At 47.3% G+C, this 17,296-nt stretch overlaps 1 protein-coding gene across 1 annotated transcript in view; it reads left to right on the top strand.

Annotated features, from left to right (window-relative positions):
• The first annotated feature begins 1,137 nt into the window (after positions 1-1,137).
• The window catches only part of SAMHD1 (SAM and HD domain containing deoxynucleoside triphosphate triphosphohydrolase 1), a 50,859-nt gene continuing 34,700 nt past the window's right edge, over positions 1,138-17,296 (top strand). The window contains exons 1-3 of the mRNA XM_007077693.2: positions 1,138-1,439; positions 4,984-5,050; positions 15,986-16,058. Coding sequence (XP_007077755.2) covers positions 1,232-1,439; positions 4,984-5,050; positions 15,986-16,058 — 348 coding nt within the window. The 5' untranslated portion in view covers positions 1,138-1,231. The remainder of the gene's footprint in view (positions 1,440-4,983; positions 5,051-15,985; positions 16,059-17,296) is intronic.

A 17,296-nucleotide genomic window follows, 5' to 3' on the forward strand; every position in this document is an offset into this window, starting at 1 on the left:
TAGGATTTACAGGGAAGTTTGGTCCTCCCCCCGAGTGACTAAATTGATGGGGGCATGCCTCCCATTTTTACAGGCTGTTACGACCAGGTGGTAAAAGTCCTTGAAGATAAATTTTAAGTAATGTTGAAAAAGAAACAGGTCCAAAATGAAATCACCCGTGTGAGGCCCCACATCAGCAAACCAAGACTTAGTGTCTAACCTAATTGCAGTTTCAGCCTTTCCCTGAACTGTGACCTTTAACAGGTCAGTCTGGTATTTCTTGGCTAGCACTAGTGAGTTAGTGGCCTGGTAGACCCCTGCCTTCCCCCCACAGCTGGGTGACTCTGCCTAAAACAATCCTTTCTTTTGTCATGACTTCCTTGTCTTACACCCTTTCTGTCTTTAAAAATCTTCCATTTTGTACAGTTCCTTTCTCCTTACTAGATAGAATGTTATCCTATTCATGAATCATTGAATCAAGCCAATTAGATCTTCAAATCTACTCAGGTGAATTTTGTTGAACAGTAATCGGGATGACCACTTCCTTTTCTCTGGGCAGGGAGTTGGGCTGGAGAGAGGGGTTGAGGATTCTTTTAGAGAGAAATTTGAAGTCTGCTTCTGTTTGGAAACCTGAAGATAAGAGTTCATGGCTAGGCACCCCCAGGGCCCTCTAACTGCCCAGCGATACCGTAGGTTGTGAAAGGCAAGAAGACTACCTTCATATCAGATCTGAAATCATTCTAGGGTCTTCCAGTTCAGCTTCTTGCCCATTTGTCTCTCAATTGGGAAGATGCTGGCCGCCTGATGATGGCTTTTTAGGTTTAAGTTTGGGGCATATGAAACACGGCCAAGGGTATGCCTGGGATATTCATTTGGAAGAAGACACCCGCAATTCACCAGAGGAGCCCGCGCTCCGGGCTTTGGCGGGGCTTCCACGGGTCCTAGATACACTCTTTCCTCACCTCGCCCCTATTAGCACTTCCTCGGCTCTGCGTCTAGTCGGCCCCTTTCGGTAAACTTCCCGACCTGTTGAGGACCAGTGGGCTGTCATTGCGCCTGCGCAAGGGGGCCCGGTGGCTGAAGTGGCTGGGCTGCCCGGCCGCAAGGTCTGAGTACCAGTGCGCCTGCGCGGGAGGCCGGTAGGCTGGCAGTGCCGAGCGAACTCGTCCCCACCGACCGGCAGTCAGTGCGCTTGCGTGCGGTCCCAGCGCCGCGGTTCTTGACTGTGCTGTGCAGGGCGCTGGTTGTAGCCATGCAGGGAGCGGACTCGGACCAGCCCTTCAAACGGCCCCGACGCGATGGCAGCCCGAGAACCCCGCCAAACATCCCTTCCGCGGCGGCGGAGAGCTCCCCGGGCCCCAAGCTCCACCGCGACCACCAGACCTGGGGCCCGGAGCAGGTGTGCTGCTTCCTAAAGCGCAGTGGCTTCAGTGATCCCGGACTGCTGGAACGCTTCCGAGGTAGCAGGGCTGCAGGGCTGAGGGGCCGGGGAACCGCGACCCGAGGCGGGGACCGCGGGCCTGAGGGGAGGGCACGCCGAGGCAGTGACCTGGGGGCCTCAGAGAGGACCCGAAGCGGAGAAGGGAGACCTGCGCGGGGAGATACGAAAGGGGTGGACCTGAGGCGGGGGGGGTGTGGGGCGCCGAGCCGGAGATGAGCTGAGGCGGAGAGCCCCTCTGAGCAGGGGGCCTGCGGCGGGGAAGGTACCAGAAGGGGTAGACCTGAGGCGGGGGTGCCGAGGTGTTGGGGGCGGGGGGGGGGGGTGAAGTGGGGGGACGACCTGAGGTGGAGAGTCCTCCAGAACCGGGGGCCTGAGACGGGGACGGGAGGTGCCAGAAGGGGCGCCCAGGAGTGCCCCCCGGAGATGGAGGGAGGAGAAATGGGGCGTCTGGGGCTGGGGACCCGCAGAGGGGGAAGCCGACTTTGAGGATCGTGAACTTGGGTGAGGCACCTGGTGTGAGGCTGGTGGGTTTCTTCGGGAACTGGTCACCCCAGCGCGGGGCAGGCGAGACTCCGGTCCCTGTTGTGACCTAGAAGAACGTTTTCCCCAGACCGTAGTCGGAGGGGCGCTGTCATTCAGACTCACGGGGCTCGGGAGACCCCCTCTGTGCTCCTGCAGCTCCTGGAGCACTTGGAGTGTGTTTTGCTTTCAGGTTTAAGTTTTCTCCCTTGGCCCCTCAACCCGGGGTTTTCCTAAGGGGGAGGGCACATGCTCTGTGAATCCCTGCATCCCCATTGCCTTACCGTAGCATGCCAGCAGGGCTCGGTGCGTTTGTTGACCACCCTTGTAGAGCTTGGTAATGATTCTGTTTTGGTCTCCAAAATCAGTTTGCCTAGTTAAATCTGAATGACACTGGGAGTGCTGGGCTGACCACCGGACTCCCAGCAGCCCACAACTTGGCCACATCACATGGGGCAAATGTGTGGGTTGTGAGTTTTAAGCAACTGGCTCCAGTTCAAGCATCCATCCAGTTGAGATCTAAACTTGCCCTAACGGATGTGAAGCTTAACCTCTCTCTGTCTTACCCATTTGTAAGTTTAATAAACTTTTGCAGTTATAGGGTGGAGTCCTGTTTGTCTAGGGTCGGAGGGACTTAGTGTTTGAAGACTTAAAAAACAAGCTTGATGGTGTGGGAAATGGTACTTCTTTTTTCTCCTCCCCCCCTTTGGTTGGCCTGCACTCAGAAGGTTTCTCTGAATAGATGGACTATGTTGTTGGCTTTCTCTTTCAGTGGTGTTCTATAGATTTTGTTTTTGTTTTTGTTTTTGGTGTTCTGTAGATTAAGTCATCAACCTTCAGAATGATCTCTTGAACCTACAGTCAAATGCTAGCAGAACTCACTACTTGCTTTAATTGGTAAAAACTGACCTTACATTCACAATTGCTCATTTCTTTTTTCTTTCTTTTTTCTTTTTAAATTTTTTTTAAAACATTTATTTATTTTTGAGACAGAGAGAGACAGAGCATGAACGGGGGAGGGTCAGAGAGAGAGGGAGACACAGAATCTGAAACAGGCTCCAGGCTCTGAGCTGTCAGCACAGAGCCCGACGCGGGGCTCGAACTCACAAGACCGCGAGATCATGACCTGATCTGAAGTCGGCCGCTTAACCGACTGAGCCACCCAGGTGCCCCTCTTTTTTCTTTTTTTTAAGATTTTTTATTTTTAAGTAATCTGTACACCGAGGATGAGGCTCGAACTTACAACCCTGAGATCCAGAGTCCAATGGATCACCTGACTGAGCCAGCCAGGTGCCCCAACAAATGCTCATTTCTTAACCGTCTGCTGCTTTGTCTTGACCAAAACTTTAGTCAGCCTTCTCTCTCTCCTAGAAGGCCCTGAAATCTTGCTTGTCCCCAAACCTGAACAAGCACTAAAAAAGTGGAATGCCCCATCATCAGCCTCTCCGGTAACCAGCTGAGCATAGCAGGATACCGTCCTGTCAGACTCCACTGGGATCACTTCCTTTACCCTATGAAAAAAAACAGCAACACTTTTTTCTGTTTCATTTTGAACCACTTGGAGATTTCTGAGGTCACAACATTCTCCCTATTGCAATAGTCTTCCTTTCTAATCCCTATCTTAGTCTGGGTTTGCTTTTATTTGGCAAAACAAGGTATTGGGTCCCTTTCCTCATTATGGAATACAGTCTCACAGGAACCCTGAAATTAATTAATCAATCAATTAATTAATTAATTTATTTTTTAATGTTTATTTTTGAGAGAGAGAGAGATACAGAGCACGAGTGGGGTGGGGCAGAGAGAGAAGGAGACACAGAATCTGAAGCAGGCTCCAGGCTCTGAGCTGTCAGCACAGAGCCTGACATGGGGCTCCAACTCACAGACCTCGAGATCATGACCTGAGCCAAAGTCAGATGCTCAACTGACTGAGCCACCCAGGCCCCCTGGAGCCCTGAAATTTAGAGGCTGTAATCCCTGTTTTGTTTACAGATGATGTGTTTGAGGTCTAAAGATGTTAAGTAACTTTCTAAAAGTCATACAACTGGAAAAAAAAGCAGAACTGAATGTTAAGATTTTGTCTTTGGACTCCAGAATTCATGCCAGCTATACCTTAACAAGTGTTCTCATCAAAGATCATCAAGGGTGGGGTTGAGCCCTGAGTCAGGCTGTTAGTGTGGAGCGTGCTTGGGATTCTCTCTCTCTCTCTCTCTCTCTCTCTCTCTCTCTCTCTCTGACCCTCCCCTACTCATGAGTGCTCTTCCTCTCTCAAAATAAATAAACTTAAAAAAAAAAAAAAAAGATTTTTGTTTGTTTGAAAATAGTTCAGAGTTGTAGAATCTGAGGTCAGGAAGGAGTAAAATTAATTATATAGTGAGAGAAAGAAAAATAAACGTATATATATTTCAAAACACAGTATTATGTGCTTTTCTTGGAGGTTTTTTTTTTTTAAGTCTTTTATTGTTTAAGTAATTTGTACACCCAGTGTGGGGCTCAAAGTCACATCTCCGAGATCCGGGAGTCAAGCCCCTCCTTGGAGGTTTTAGAACTCAATCAACACTTGGCACCCTTCAGGCTATGGTTTTGACCTGACTATTCTAAGAACAATAGATTTAAGCTTCCTTTCCTCCCCCCACGCCAAACCTCACCTGTTTTCGAAGGAAGCCACTGGTTTTGCTGCTGGACTTCCTCACAAATAAGTCATTCAAATAATTTAAAAGTTTTTACTTGATTTATCAAAAATAGCCTGTCAATATAGTTATCTAATTAAAATGAAGACTATCCAAGTGAGAGGGGTGCCTGGCTGGCTCAGTCTGTAGGATATGTGACTTTTGGTCTGGGGGTTGTGAGTTTGAGCCCCATGTGGAGAAAAAGACTTTCCAAGTGGCAAATGAAAGTGGTTTTTACACACAGTCCATTACCTGTCGTGGGTGGTTTAGTAAATGTTGATTTGGGTAAATCTGGTGAATCCAAATTGAAAGAAACAAAAAAGCATATGGTATAATTGTTGAAACCATTCATCTTTTTTTCTCCCTTTTCTTCCAAAGGAAATAAAATCACAGGTTCAATACTGCTCCATCTTAATGAGTCTGATCTTGAAAGTCTTGGAATAAGGTAAGAATGATAAAATTCAACTTGTAGCCAAGCATACTTCTGACCTTTTTATTCACCTCTGAGGGACAAAGCCCATGACACTGATCTTAACTGTCCTCATTTTAGATCTACAAAGTGTTGGGGTGCCTGAGTGGCTGTTATGCCCAGAATTCGTGATCCCCAAATACCGCCAGGGAGCCGAGTCCGATGCAAAAGCAAAGAGCCTTTATTCGAGCTAGCTCGAGCTCAATCCCCTACCTGCACCGACGCAGCGGTGAGATACCAGGGAGAGAGAGCGAGTTTCAAAAGGACAAAGGTTTTATTGGGGCCTAGGGGCAGTTGGTGAGGTAATGGCTTTGGCCTCAGCCGATTGGCTGGGGAAGGGTCCTGGGGAAGGGTCCGAGTCCTGTTAGGCAGGTGAAGGGGGGGCATTACTCAAGGGGAGGAGGTGTGGTCAAGGTGAAGGACACAGAACAAGATGGAGTCGGCCGCCAGCGTAGGCCCGCCCTTTCATTCCCCCCTTGTCATGTAGCTTAGGGACCCAATCATGGGACCGGCTGCATTTATGGTGACAAGGGGAACAGAGTTTGGAGGTTTACGCAAAGTTCTGGGAACCAAGTGTCCCTGGGGTGGCTCTGGGACGTCTGATTAAGTATTGTCCCTGAGCTGGTGTCTGTGATCTGCCAGGTGATGTTTTGGGGGGCGTGGGGACTCCCGGCAGCATGAGCAATGACAAGCAGAGTTAACAGAGTTACCAATATTAGGTGGGTCGAATGCGCTGTAGCTTGAGCCTGAGCGGGTTGTGTTGGTCCTGACTGATGGCCCATCGCGTGACAACGTCCTTCCGGATCGAGGAGGGGTCCGCTGGCCGAGCGTGGGTGTGATGGACCCAGGTCGCGATGCTGTCTACCTTGAGAGCGGTGGGGGTTGTCAACACCACGACGTAGGGTCCCTTCCAGCGCGGCTCGAGAGTCTCTCGGTGGTGCCTCTTGACGTAGACCCAGTCTCCCGGCCTGTACTGATGAGGTGTCTGGATCGGGCCAGCCTCGTAGATGGCACAGAGGCGCGGCCAAATGTCCTCGTGCGCCCTCTGGAGCCCGCTCAAGGAAAGAAAAAGTTCTTGATCTTTAAACTCAGCAATAAGTTCAGCTCGAAGGCTGGGAATAACAGAGGGTGGCCTGCCAAACATGATCTCGTAGGGAGTAAAACCCAGAGTGTAAGGAGTGTTTCTAACCTGGTAAAGGGCGTATGGTAGGAGAGTCACCCGGTCCCCGCCAGTCTCCATGGTTAATTTGGTAAGGGTCTCTTTTAGGGTTCTATTCATTCTTTCTACCTGTCCTGAGCTCTGGGGCCTATAAGCACAGTGTAATTTCCAGTTTGCCCCCACCGCCTTGGCTACTGCCTGTGTTACCTGCGAGATAAAAGCTGGTCCATTGTCTGATCCTACCATGGCAGGAAAACCATACCTGGGTAAGATGTCTTCTAGTAGCTTCTTAGCCACCGTCTGAGCCGTTTCATGCTTGGTTGGGTATGCCTCCACCCAGCCAGAGAAGGTGTCTGTAAATACTAAAAGATATTTAAAACCATACTTTCCTGGTTTGACTTCGGTGAAGTCGACTTCCCATTGGGCTCCCGGTCTGGTGCCTCTGAGCCTGGTTCCTTTTTTATTTGATGTGGCTCTCGCGTTGGTGAGTTGGCAGGTCTTGCAGGCAGATACAACTTGCTCTATTTTGGTGTCCTGTTGGTGAATCTTGATTCCGGCATGTCGGATTAAGTCTTTTAATTTTCGGGCCCCATGTGAGTAGACCGATGCATGTGCTCTAATAATGAGACTCCGAGCCGGTCTGGCAGCACGAGCTCCTTGTTAGGTGTGTACCACCATCCCTTTATCTCCTGGTCCATGGGGAGTTTCTTGATCCGCTGTAACTCCTCCTGGGAGTATTTGGGCTGGTCTGGTAAAACTGGGTCTCCCGGGTCCGGTAGTTGTATGGTCATGGTGGGGACTGAAGTAAGGGCGACTGCCTTGGCTGCCTGGTCAGCCTTTCAATTACCTCTAGACATGGCGGCCAGCCGGCAGCCACTGGGTCTAGTTTCTTCTCAGCAAAACCTGGAACCCAGAGGCGGCAGTAGCCGGCTGATCCTAGCAATTCCCTCACTTCTCTTCGGGAGGTGGGAGTAGGGATCTTTAGGACAGTTTCTTTTCTGGCATCTGATAACCGCCGCTGTCCGCCCTCCAGGATATATCCCAGGTAACTTACCCTCTCCCTGCATATCTGAGCCTTCTTCGCGGATGCCCGGTACCCTAAGGCCCCCGGGGTAGCCAGCAGGTCCTGGGTCCCTCGCTCACAGTCTTTGGCCGTGTCGGCAGCAATCAGGATGTCATCTACGTACTGCAGGAGGGTGAGGCCAGGGTGCTCCCTTCTGTACTCACCCAGGTCCTCGTGTAGTGCCTCGTCGAAGATGGTGGGTGAATTTTTGAATCTCTGAGGTAGCCGTGTCCAGGTGAGTTGCCCACTGTAGCCCTCCTCCGGATCATGCCACTCAAAGGCGAACAGGGGTTGGCTCTGGGGTGCCAACGGCAGACTGAAGAAGGCGTCCTTTAAATCTAGTACAGTACCAGACCCTGGAGGGCGCCAAGGAGCTCAAGAGAGTATATGGGTTGGGAACAGTTGGGTGTATGTCCGCGACCCTCTTATTTACTTCCCAGAGGTCTTGTACCGGTCGGTAGTCATTTGTGTGAGGCTTTTTGACCGGCAGTAAGGGGGTGTTCCAGGCAGACTGGCAAGGAACTAGTACCCCTAGGCTTCGTAGTCTCCGGATGTGTGGCTGGATCCCCTTCCAGGCCTCCTGAGACATGGGGTATTGTTTGATCCTTATCGGACTCTCTCCTGGCTTGAGCTCTACCAGGACTGGGGTCCTGTGAGCGGCTAGTCCCATCCCCCCCGTCTCTGCCCAAACCGAGGGGAATTCTTGTAGCCATCTGTCTATATTATTCTCTCTCAGGAGCGCCTCCTGGTGGAGGAGGTATTCATCCTCCAGTTTCATGGTCAGGACCTGGATGGGGTGGCCCTTGCCATCGGTGACCTGAGGCCCCCCCTTGTCTGAAAGTTATCTGAGCTCCAATCTTGGTCAGTAAGTCCTGTCCTAACAGCAGGTAGGGGCATTCTGGTATTACCATAAAGGAGTGGGATACCCGGCCCGTTCCCAAATCTACTGTTCTTCGGGTAGTCCATGAATACTGGCTCATACCAGTTGCCCCTTGTACCCAGGACTTCTTACTGGCTAGTTTTCCTTGTGGGGTGCGGAGGACTGAATGTTGTGCTCCGGTGTCGACAAGGAAGTCAACAGGGGTCCCCTCCACTTTAAGAGTTACCCTGGGTTCGGGGAGAGGGTCCGAACCCCGACTACCCTAATCACTTAGTTCATCTAGCTCTAGGACTTTTACTCGATCAGTCTTGCTTCCCTTCCCACCGGCCCTTTTTGGACAATCTCGGGCCCAATGCCCTATCTCCTTGCAGTATGCACACTGATCCTTCTGCAGCCTCTGCTTCCCCCCCTTGGTGGTTCCTTTACCTTTTCTTGTGTCGTCTGCCAGCTGCCGGAGATGGCGGTCTCGTTCCTCGGGGAAGTCAGCAGTGGTAGCTAGTAGTATTCTGGCCAGGTCTCGAGTCTGCTTACTGCTGGCAGCCGCCATGGCGTGAGCCTGCTTGTCCTCAGGAGGCTCCCGGTTATTATATACCTTTTCGACTACTACCAGTAAGTCCTGCAGACTTTTTTCTCCTAGTCTATCTATTTTCTGTAATTTTCTCCTAATGTCTATGGCCGATTGGTTTACAAAGGCCATGATAACAGCTGCCTTGCTTTCCGGAGCCTCTGGATCCATGGGGGTATAGGTACGGAATGCCTCCATGATCCGTTCTAAAAAGGCAGCCGGAGATTCATCTTTTCCCTGTTGTACATTGCCTACCTTGGCCAAATTGGTTGGCTTTCTAGCAGCCATTCGGAGACCCCCCATTAGAGTCTGGCGGTAGACCCGGAGCCTCTCCTTACCTTCTGCCGTGTTGAAATCCCACTGGGGCCGAGTTAAGGGAAGGAGGCATCTATCTGAGCCTGGTTGGTGGTGGGATTCCCGTCTGCACCCGGAACTAGTTTTCGGGCCCCATTGAGGATTCTTTCTCTTTCTTCAGTCGTGAACAGGACCTGCAAAAGCTGCTGGCAATCATCCCACGTGGGCTGATGGGTAAAAAGAACAGAGTCTAATAAATCAATAAGCCCTGCCGGTTTCTCGGAAAACTTAGGATTCTGAGCTTTCCAATTGTAGAGGTCACTAGTGGCGAAAGGCCAATAGTGATGGGGCTGATTCCCCTCTGCGTCTGGGGGTCCGGTGGCTCGCAGGGGCAGATTAGTGGAGTTGGCGGCAGAGGCGGATTGCTCCCTCTGAGCCCTTTGTCTGGTAAAGGGCGGGCTTCCCACTGGAGCATTTCCGCCTCCCGCTCTCGGAACAGCGTCTGCCTCCCCCTGAGGGGGAGGATGGTGTTCTTCTGGCATCCTAGAGGGGTTATACGGGGGAGGAAAAATTAATTCTTCTTCAGTACCCCCCTGTAGGACAGGGTAGAGGGGTGCTGAAGGCTGGGTAAGACTTTTCCTCTTCTCTGTCTCCTGCAAAGCAAGAATGGGTTTTGGCTCCGGAGGGAGCGGGGCTAGGAAGGGCTTAAGCCAAGAGGGTGGGTCTTCTACAAGGTCCTGCCAAGTGATAATGTAAGGGAGCTGATCAAGATGGCCCGTCTTAGGCTGAGAGATGATACTCCTGACTCGGTGGATGGTAGGGAGGTCGAAGGTCCCCTCTGGTGGCCATCCGACATTGAAAGTTGGCCACTCGCTAGAACAAAAAAAACTGCAACCGACCCTTTCGGACTTCCACACTGAGGTTGTTAGCTCTTCCCCTCACATCCTTAAAGTGATCAATCATAATAGTTAGAGGAGTAGTCTGAGTATGTCCCATAACGTCCGTCCAGTAAGTCCACAGAACAAAACAGAGAAACACAAAAACAGACAAACAGAGGGCCCCTAGAAAGTCTTCCAACTCCATGGAAGCAAAACTGAGAGCTAGCTTAGACATTTGAGGGGATTCCACGTCCCTCCAAAACCAATGAGGGGATTCCACGTCCCTCCAAAGACGACGGCCTCATGCCAACCAGCGGGAGCGACCCGCCTCGTCTCAGACCTTTGAGGGGATTCCACGTCCCTCCAGAAGGGAGGATCGGAATGTCTTCCGAAACTCCCGGCCCGTGGTCCTCCAGTGCGTCCACTTAGACCGCATCGGGCACTACCAGAATTCCAGAAATGAGCTCACACAGAAAAGACAGAACAAACAGACACTAACCGTGGCCAGTCAGGCTCTCCGGGTCGGGGGTCCCTCGGGGGTCTTGGGGATCCCAGACAAGCCCCCAAATGTTATGCCCAGAATTCGTGATCCCCAAATACCGCCAGGGAGCCGAGTCCGATGCAAAAGCAAAGAGCCTTTATTCGAGCTAGCTCGAGCTCAATCCCCTACCTGCACCGACGCAGCGGTGAGATACCAGGGACAGAGAGCGAGTTTCAAAAGGACAAAGGTTTTATTGGGGCCTAGGGGCAGTTGGTGAGGTAATGGCTATGGCCTCAGCCGATTGGCTGGGGAAGGGTCCTGGGGAAGGGTCCGAGTCCTGTTAGGCAGGTGGGGGGGGGGGTTACTCAAGGGGAGGAGGTGTGGTCAAGGTGAAGGACACAGAACAAGATGGAGTTGGCCGCTGGCATAGGCCCGCCCTTTCAGGGCTTAGTCGGTTAAGTGTCTGACTCTCGGTTTCGGCTCAGCTCATGACCTTATGGCTTTGTGGGTTCAAGCCCCGCACTGGGCTCTGTGCTGACAGTACAGAGCCTACTTGTAATTCTCTTTCTCTCCCTCTCTCTCTGCTCCTCCCCCACTTGTGTTGTCTCTGTCTCTCAAAAAATAAATAAATTAACTTTAAAATAAATAAATCTACAAAGTGTTTTAAAACTGAATCCCAACATAATTGTGTCTGTTTTTGCTGTGCAATCCTGTGTTTAATATTACTAATGATTCCTATTTTAAAAAATTTTGCTGACAAGCCTTCATGAAGTTTGCAGTGACCAACTTTTTACTCTCAAGTTCAGAATAATTGGATTATACACACCATAAAATACGTAAAGACTAATAGGGGGGCAATGTTGGCAAGAAAAATCAAGGCTACAACCTTATCTTGAACATATTTTTAGGTCTTCCTAAAGCTGTCTTAAGACTGGAATGTATACTTGGTATTAGATTTAAAGACACGATCCAAAGTAGCTTGTTCCGTTTTTGGTTGTGTGATTTGAGACAAGTAATTTAACCTTTCAGTTTCTGCACCTGTGAAATGGAAAATGATAATGAGACAGTGTATATAAAGTGATTAACACATTGGCCCTTAATAATAAATTATATGTATATAGGTAGAGATCCCTATGTAAGGCTGGAAGTTGTAGGGGCTAGATTAGTGTGGATCCACTTTAAAGATCACAGTTGAGAAACAAATATTTAAATATTGCTTAAAATGGAGACTTTTTTTTTTTTTTTTTTTTGAGAATTGGCAACAGTGGTAAAATAAGGTATTTTTTCTTCTGGAGTCCCACTTGGCTAAGTGTTGTTTGTGGCAACGGTAACCAAAGAATCAAAACAATTACTTCATACACTTACTTCATACACTGTTGTTTAGTAGTTGATAATAGAAGCAGATTGTAAGAAAAGATCACCTTAGGATATTTACTTGAATTTTAATAAATGTCCTTTGGATCAGAATCATCAGGAGTCTCTTTCATAATCACGTTTCAGTCCCCTCAACATCCCTCTTACTATTTATTTCTTAGGTATATTGAGTTGCTTACTATTTAAAAAATTTTTTTAATGTTTTTTTTTATTTATTTTTGAGACAGAGAGAGACAGAGCATGAACGGGGGAGGGTCAGAGAGAGAGGGAGACACAGAATCTGAAGCAGGCTCCAGGCTCTGAGCTGTCAGCACAGAGCCCAACGCGGGGCTTGAGCTCACGGACCGCGAGATCGTGATCTGAGCCGAAGTCGGATGCTCAACTGACTGAGCCACCCAGGCACCCCTAGTTGCTTACTATTTTAATTGAATTGCATTTATTCTAATAGTCTTGCTTTTATTTATTTTTTAAAAAAATTTTTTTTTTAACGTTTTATTTATTTTTGAGACAGGGCGAGACAGAGCATGAACGGGGGAGGGTCAGAGAGAGAGGGAGACACAGAATCCGAAACAGGCTCCAGGCTCCGAGCTGTCAGCACAGAGCCCGACGCGGGGCTTGAACTCACAGACCGCAAGATCATGACCTGAGCCAAAGTCGGCCGCTCAACCGACGGAGCCACCCAGGCGCCCCATAATAGTCTTGCTTTTAAAGAGAACCATATATTTCGTGGACTCAAATACTACCGATTTATTCAACAAATATTTATGGAGGGCCCACTACATGTTAGGAATTCTTCTAGGAACTTTGGAGACATGAGTGAACAAAATAGAATTTCAAATGAACATTATCTGGTTGTGCCCACCGTATAACTCTGAGGTATATTCTGCAGGACTTTTCAGGGCTGTGTGTTCCTATACAGCAGCTGCTAGTTACATGTTTAAATTAATTAAAATTAAAGTTTCAGTTCCTTACCTAGCCATATTTCAAGTGCTCAATAGCTACTTATCGCTAGTGGCTACCATGTTGGACAGGGAAGACACAGAACATTTCTATCTTAGCAAAATTCTGCTGGCTAGAGCTGCCTTTGAAGATCCCAGTGAGATTAGGCAAAGTTGTTCACAGTGGTAGTAGTTCAGCCAATTTATTAATATAACCTAGTACTGTTTTTCCATCCTTTCCTGTTTTACCTTTCCTAGGATTCACATCTTAAAAATAAATTACCTGTACATAAGGTCTTGTCTTAGATTCTGCTTTCTAAGAGGAAGTCCAGTTTAGAAAAGTACTGAAATTTTCTCAAGTTTATGATCAACTGTTGATTGAAAAGGTGTTTTCTTTTTGGTTTGTTTTGTTTTAATTTTTGACAGAGAGAGACACAGAATGAGAGCAGGGGAGGGCCGAGAGAGAGGGAGACACAGAATCCGAAGCAGGCTCCAGGCTCTGAGCTGTCATCACAGAGCACAATACGGGGCCTGAACTAATGAACTGCAAGATCATGACTTGAGCAGAAGTCAGCACTCAACCAACTGAGCCATCCAGGAGCCCCAATTTAAAAGGTTTTTCTAGGGGCACCTGGGTGGCTTAGTTGGTTAAGCATCTGACTTTGACCCAGGTCATGAGCTGTCAATGTGGAGCCCACTTCAGATCCTCTGTCCCCCTCCCTCTTCTCCCCTGCTCGTGCTCGCTCGCTCTCTCTCTCTCTCTCTCTCTCTCAAAAATAAATAAACATTAAAAAAAAAAATAAAAGGTTTTTCTAAGAAATAAGAAACATTGGTACATTAACTGTATATGTCAGTTGTAAGACATTTTAGATTCAGGAAATGATGAAATATACATATGAAATCTTATAGTCTAACTATGGCCCATGGATACTTGAAATAGTGTTGTTGTTTTAAAAAAATTTTTTTTAAATGTTTGTTTATTTTCGAGAAAGAGAGCATGAGCAGGGAGGGGCATAGAGAGAGGGAGACACAGAATCCAAAGCAGGCTTCAGGCTCTGAGCTGTCAGCCCAGAGCCTGATGCAGGACTCAAACCCACAAACTGTGAGATCATGACCTGAGCCGAAGTCAGATGCTTAACCAACTGAACCACCCAGTCCCCCGTGTTGTTGTTGTTTTAATGTTTATTTTTGAGAGAGAGAGAGAGAGAATGTGCGTGTGTGTGTGTGTGTGTGTGTGTGTGTGTGAGCGAGCAGGCGAGGGGTAGAGAGAGGGAAACAGAGGACCTGAAGTAGGCTCCACGCTGACAGTGAGAGCCCAACGTGGGGCTTGAACTCAGGAATCAGGACTTCATGACCTCAGGCAAAGTTGATCGTTTAACCGACTGAGCCACCCAGGCGCCCTGGCCCATTGAATACTTTAAATTTTTGTTTAAGATACTGTATTGTTTTTTTTAACCTTTGTTAAACCAAAAAACCTCTAGGTTTTGGGTGTCTATTTTCGTAGATTTTATCTTTTTTTAATGTTTATTTATTTATTTTGAGAGAGACAGAGAGCATGTGAGTAGGTGGGGGGGCTGGGGGGAGGGGACGAGAAAAAGGAGAGAGGGAATCCCAAGCAGGCTCTGTGCTGTGCTCACAGAGCCCACCACAGGCTGGAGCCTACCATGGGGCTTAGTCCCATGAACTGTGAGATCATGATCTGAGCCAAAATCAAGAGCCACTCAACCAACCGAGCCACCTAGGTGCCCCTAATTTTATAGACTTTAATCAGCAATTTCTTTGTGAATATTTCTTTTTGGGTTTTATTAAGTAATGAATACCGAGTATCAGTTCAAGTAAATACTAAGCAATGAGATTGGTTTAGGTTTGGTATTTTATGCTCTAACTCTTGGTTGTGCTCAACTGTGCAATGATACTTAACCTGACTCCGTTATCGCTGACCTGTAAGTACTTCTCCAAGCTTGGCCTTTCCCTCTGCTTGTTATATCAAACTAATGAGGATGGTAGGAAAATAGGAAAACACAATGTATGCTGCTTTATGATTTATCAGCTGTAATAATGCCTCTATATATCCCAAGAAAGTGATTCTTAGATTGTAGTACGATTTAATATGATATAGAGGCCAATTGTAGTGGTTCTGACTCTAAGTGTATCTAGAACTTTTAGCAAAAGATTTATTTTTCAATCTAATTAGCTGTTAGGTCAGTAAATTCTGCCCCTTTACATGCTGCTTCTGTTGATAATTAGCCAAGTGTCAGGCTAATTTGCTTGGACCAATTAGGTAAATGAAGCCGGATAACCAATTACAGGATTTTGAGCTGTTTACATTAAATCCTATTAAATTTATTTCTCAAACTGAAGCATTATAAGGGATTACTGACAAAAGAAGATGGGTATAAGTAAAGCTATTGCCTTCATATATGTTGGATTTGTACCTAAGTCATATCCAATGTTCATAAGTCAGACTTGGACCTTTGTAACTCATTACCATAATAAATTTAAAAGTCTTTATCATGTGAACAAAGTTCACTTGTTCACACTAATAGACTCCTAAATGGACTAAATGGACTTATCATGTGAACAAAGTTTATCACTTGTTCACACTAATAGACTCCTAAATTCTTATAGTTAAAATACTTCTGATAGGGTAAATACTGAATTGATAATCAGTGATGATTTCTGTGACACCGGTAATCATAGTTAAATTTCTCTAGTTCTTGAGGGAGGGAACTGGGTCTTTATCATTAACTGCAGTGCTGAATACATTATTTAATCCCTCTCCAGCTCTGTAAGGTAGATAATATTTTCCCTGTGCTATGGATGAGAACATTAGTATACTAAAAAAGGTTGAGTGATTCTCCCTGCCCCCAAGGTCACACAGATTCCGTGTGCAGATGTGAACCAGTTCTGATTTCAAAGTCCTTTTTCATTATCTCTATGCTATAATTCAGTGTACTACCTTGAACCATGCAGATTCAGGGTTGTGAGAGAAGATGGCAACTTCGGTTAGGTTAAAATAAGTCTGAAGTATAAATTGAGCGTTCAGTAGAGACGTAGGAGATGTTGAAGTCTGAGTTTCCAAGAGAGGAGAATCAAGGGCAGAAGCCTCGGGGGAGAATTTTAGAGGGGGCGTATGTTTGAATTATTAATTGTTCCTTTTAATCTGACTTCTTGTTCTATTAGTGTAGATAATTTAGAGTTGATTATATGCTATTATACACTCCAGGGATTATTATTAAGCAAATAATGACGGATTTGCTTATCCTGTTGTAATTTTAGTACCTTGGGTGACAGAAAGAAGCTGCATAATTATATCCAGCAACTGAAGGAAATTCATGTTGATGCAATGAAGGTAAGAAGAATCTGAGTTTATTATGTTTTTTTGACTTTTTATTTTATTCTTTAAAAAAAATTTTTTTTTCTAATGTTTATTTTTGAGAGAGAGAGAGAGAGAGAGAGACAGAGTGCAAGCAGGGGAGGAGCAGAGAGAGAGGGAGACACAGAATCCAAAGCAGGCTGCAGGCTCTGAGCTGTCAGCACAGAGCCTGATGTGGGGCTCAAACTCACGAACAGTGAAATCATGACCTGAGCCGAAGTTGGACGCTCAACCAACTGAGCCATCCAGGCGCTCCCTATTTTATTCTTTTTAAATAGGCTTTATGCCCAGCACGGAGCCCAGCACAGGGCTTAAACTCACGACCCTGTGATCAAGACCTGAGCTGTGGGCACCTGGGTGGCTCAGTCAGTCAAGTGTCTGACTTGATTTCAGCTCAGGTCCTGATCTCACGCTTAGTGAGATCAAGCTTTAAATCGGGTTCTGGGCTCTGAGCTCACAGGACAGAGTCTGCTTGGGATTCTCTCCCTCTCTCTGTGCCCCTCCCCTGTTAGCACATGTGCCCACGTTTCTCTCTCTCTCTCTCTCTCTCTCTCTCTCTCTCTCTCTCTCTTTCTCTTTCTCAAAATAAATAAATAAACTTAAAAAAATAAAGACAGGGTGCCTGGGTGGCTCTGTCAGTTTAGTGTCCGACTCTTGATCTCAGCTCAGGTCATGATCTCATTGTTCATGACTTTGAGCCCTATAGGGCTCTGCGCTGTCTGCACAGAGCCCGCCTGGGATTCTGTCCCACCCTCTCTCTGCCCCTCCTCCTCCTTGCTCTCTCTCAAAATAAATAAATAAACTTAAAAAAAAAACAAAAACAAAAAACCTGAGCTGAGATCAAGAGTTGGATGCTGAACTGACTGAGACACCTAGATGCCCCTATTATGTAAGGGTCCAACTCTTTTTTTTATTTGTTTTTTAATGTTTATTTATTTTTGAGAGAGAGAGAGAGAGAGAGAGAGCAGGGGAGGGACAGAGACAGAGGGAGACACAGAATCTGAAATAGGTTCCAGGCTCTGAACTGTCAACACAGAGCCCGGCACAGGGCTTGAACCCACGAACTGTGAGATCATGACTTGAGCCGAAGTCAGACACTTAACCAGCAGAGCCACCCAGGCACCCCTGTGAGCGTCCAACTCTTGATTTAAGCTCAGGTCTTGATCATGTTGGGCGTGAAGCCTACTTTAAAAATAAATAACTAAATAAGAAAG

Source organism: Panthera tigris, chromosome A3 (assembly GCF_018350195.1).
Source record: "Panthera tigris isolate Pti1 chromosome A3, P.tigris_Pti1_mat1.1, whole genome shotgun sequence".
NCBI classification, from domain to species: domain Eukaryota; kingdom Metazoa; phylum Chordata; class Mammalia; order Carnivora; family Felidae; genus Panthera; species Panthera tigris.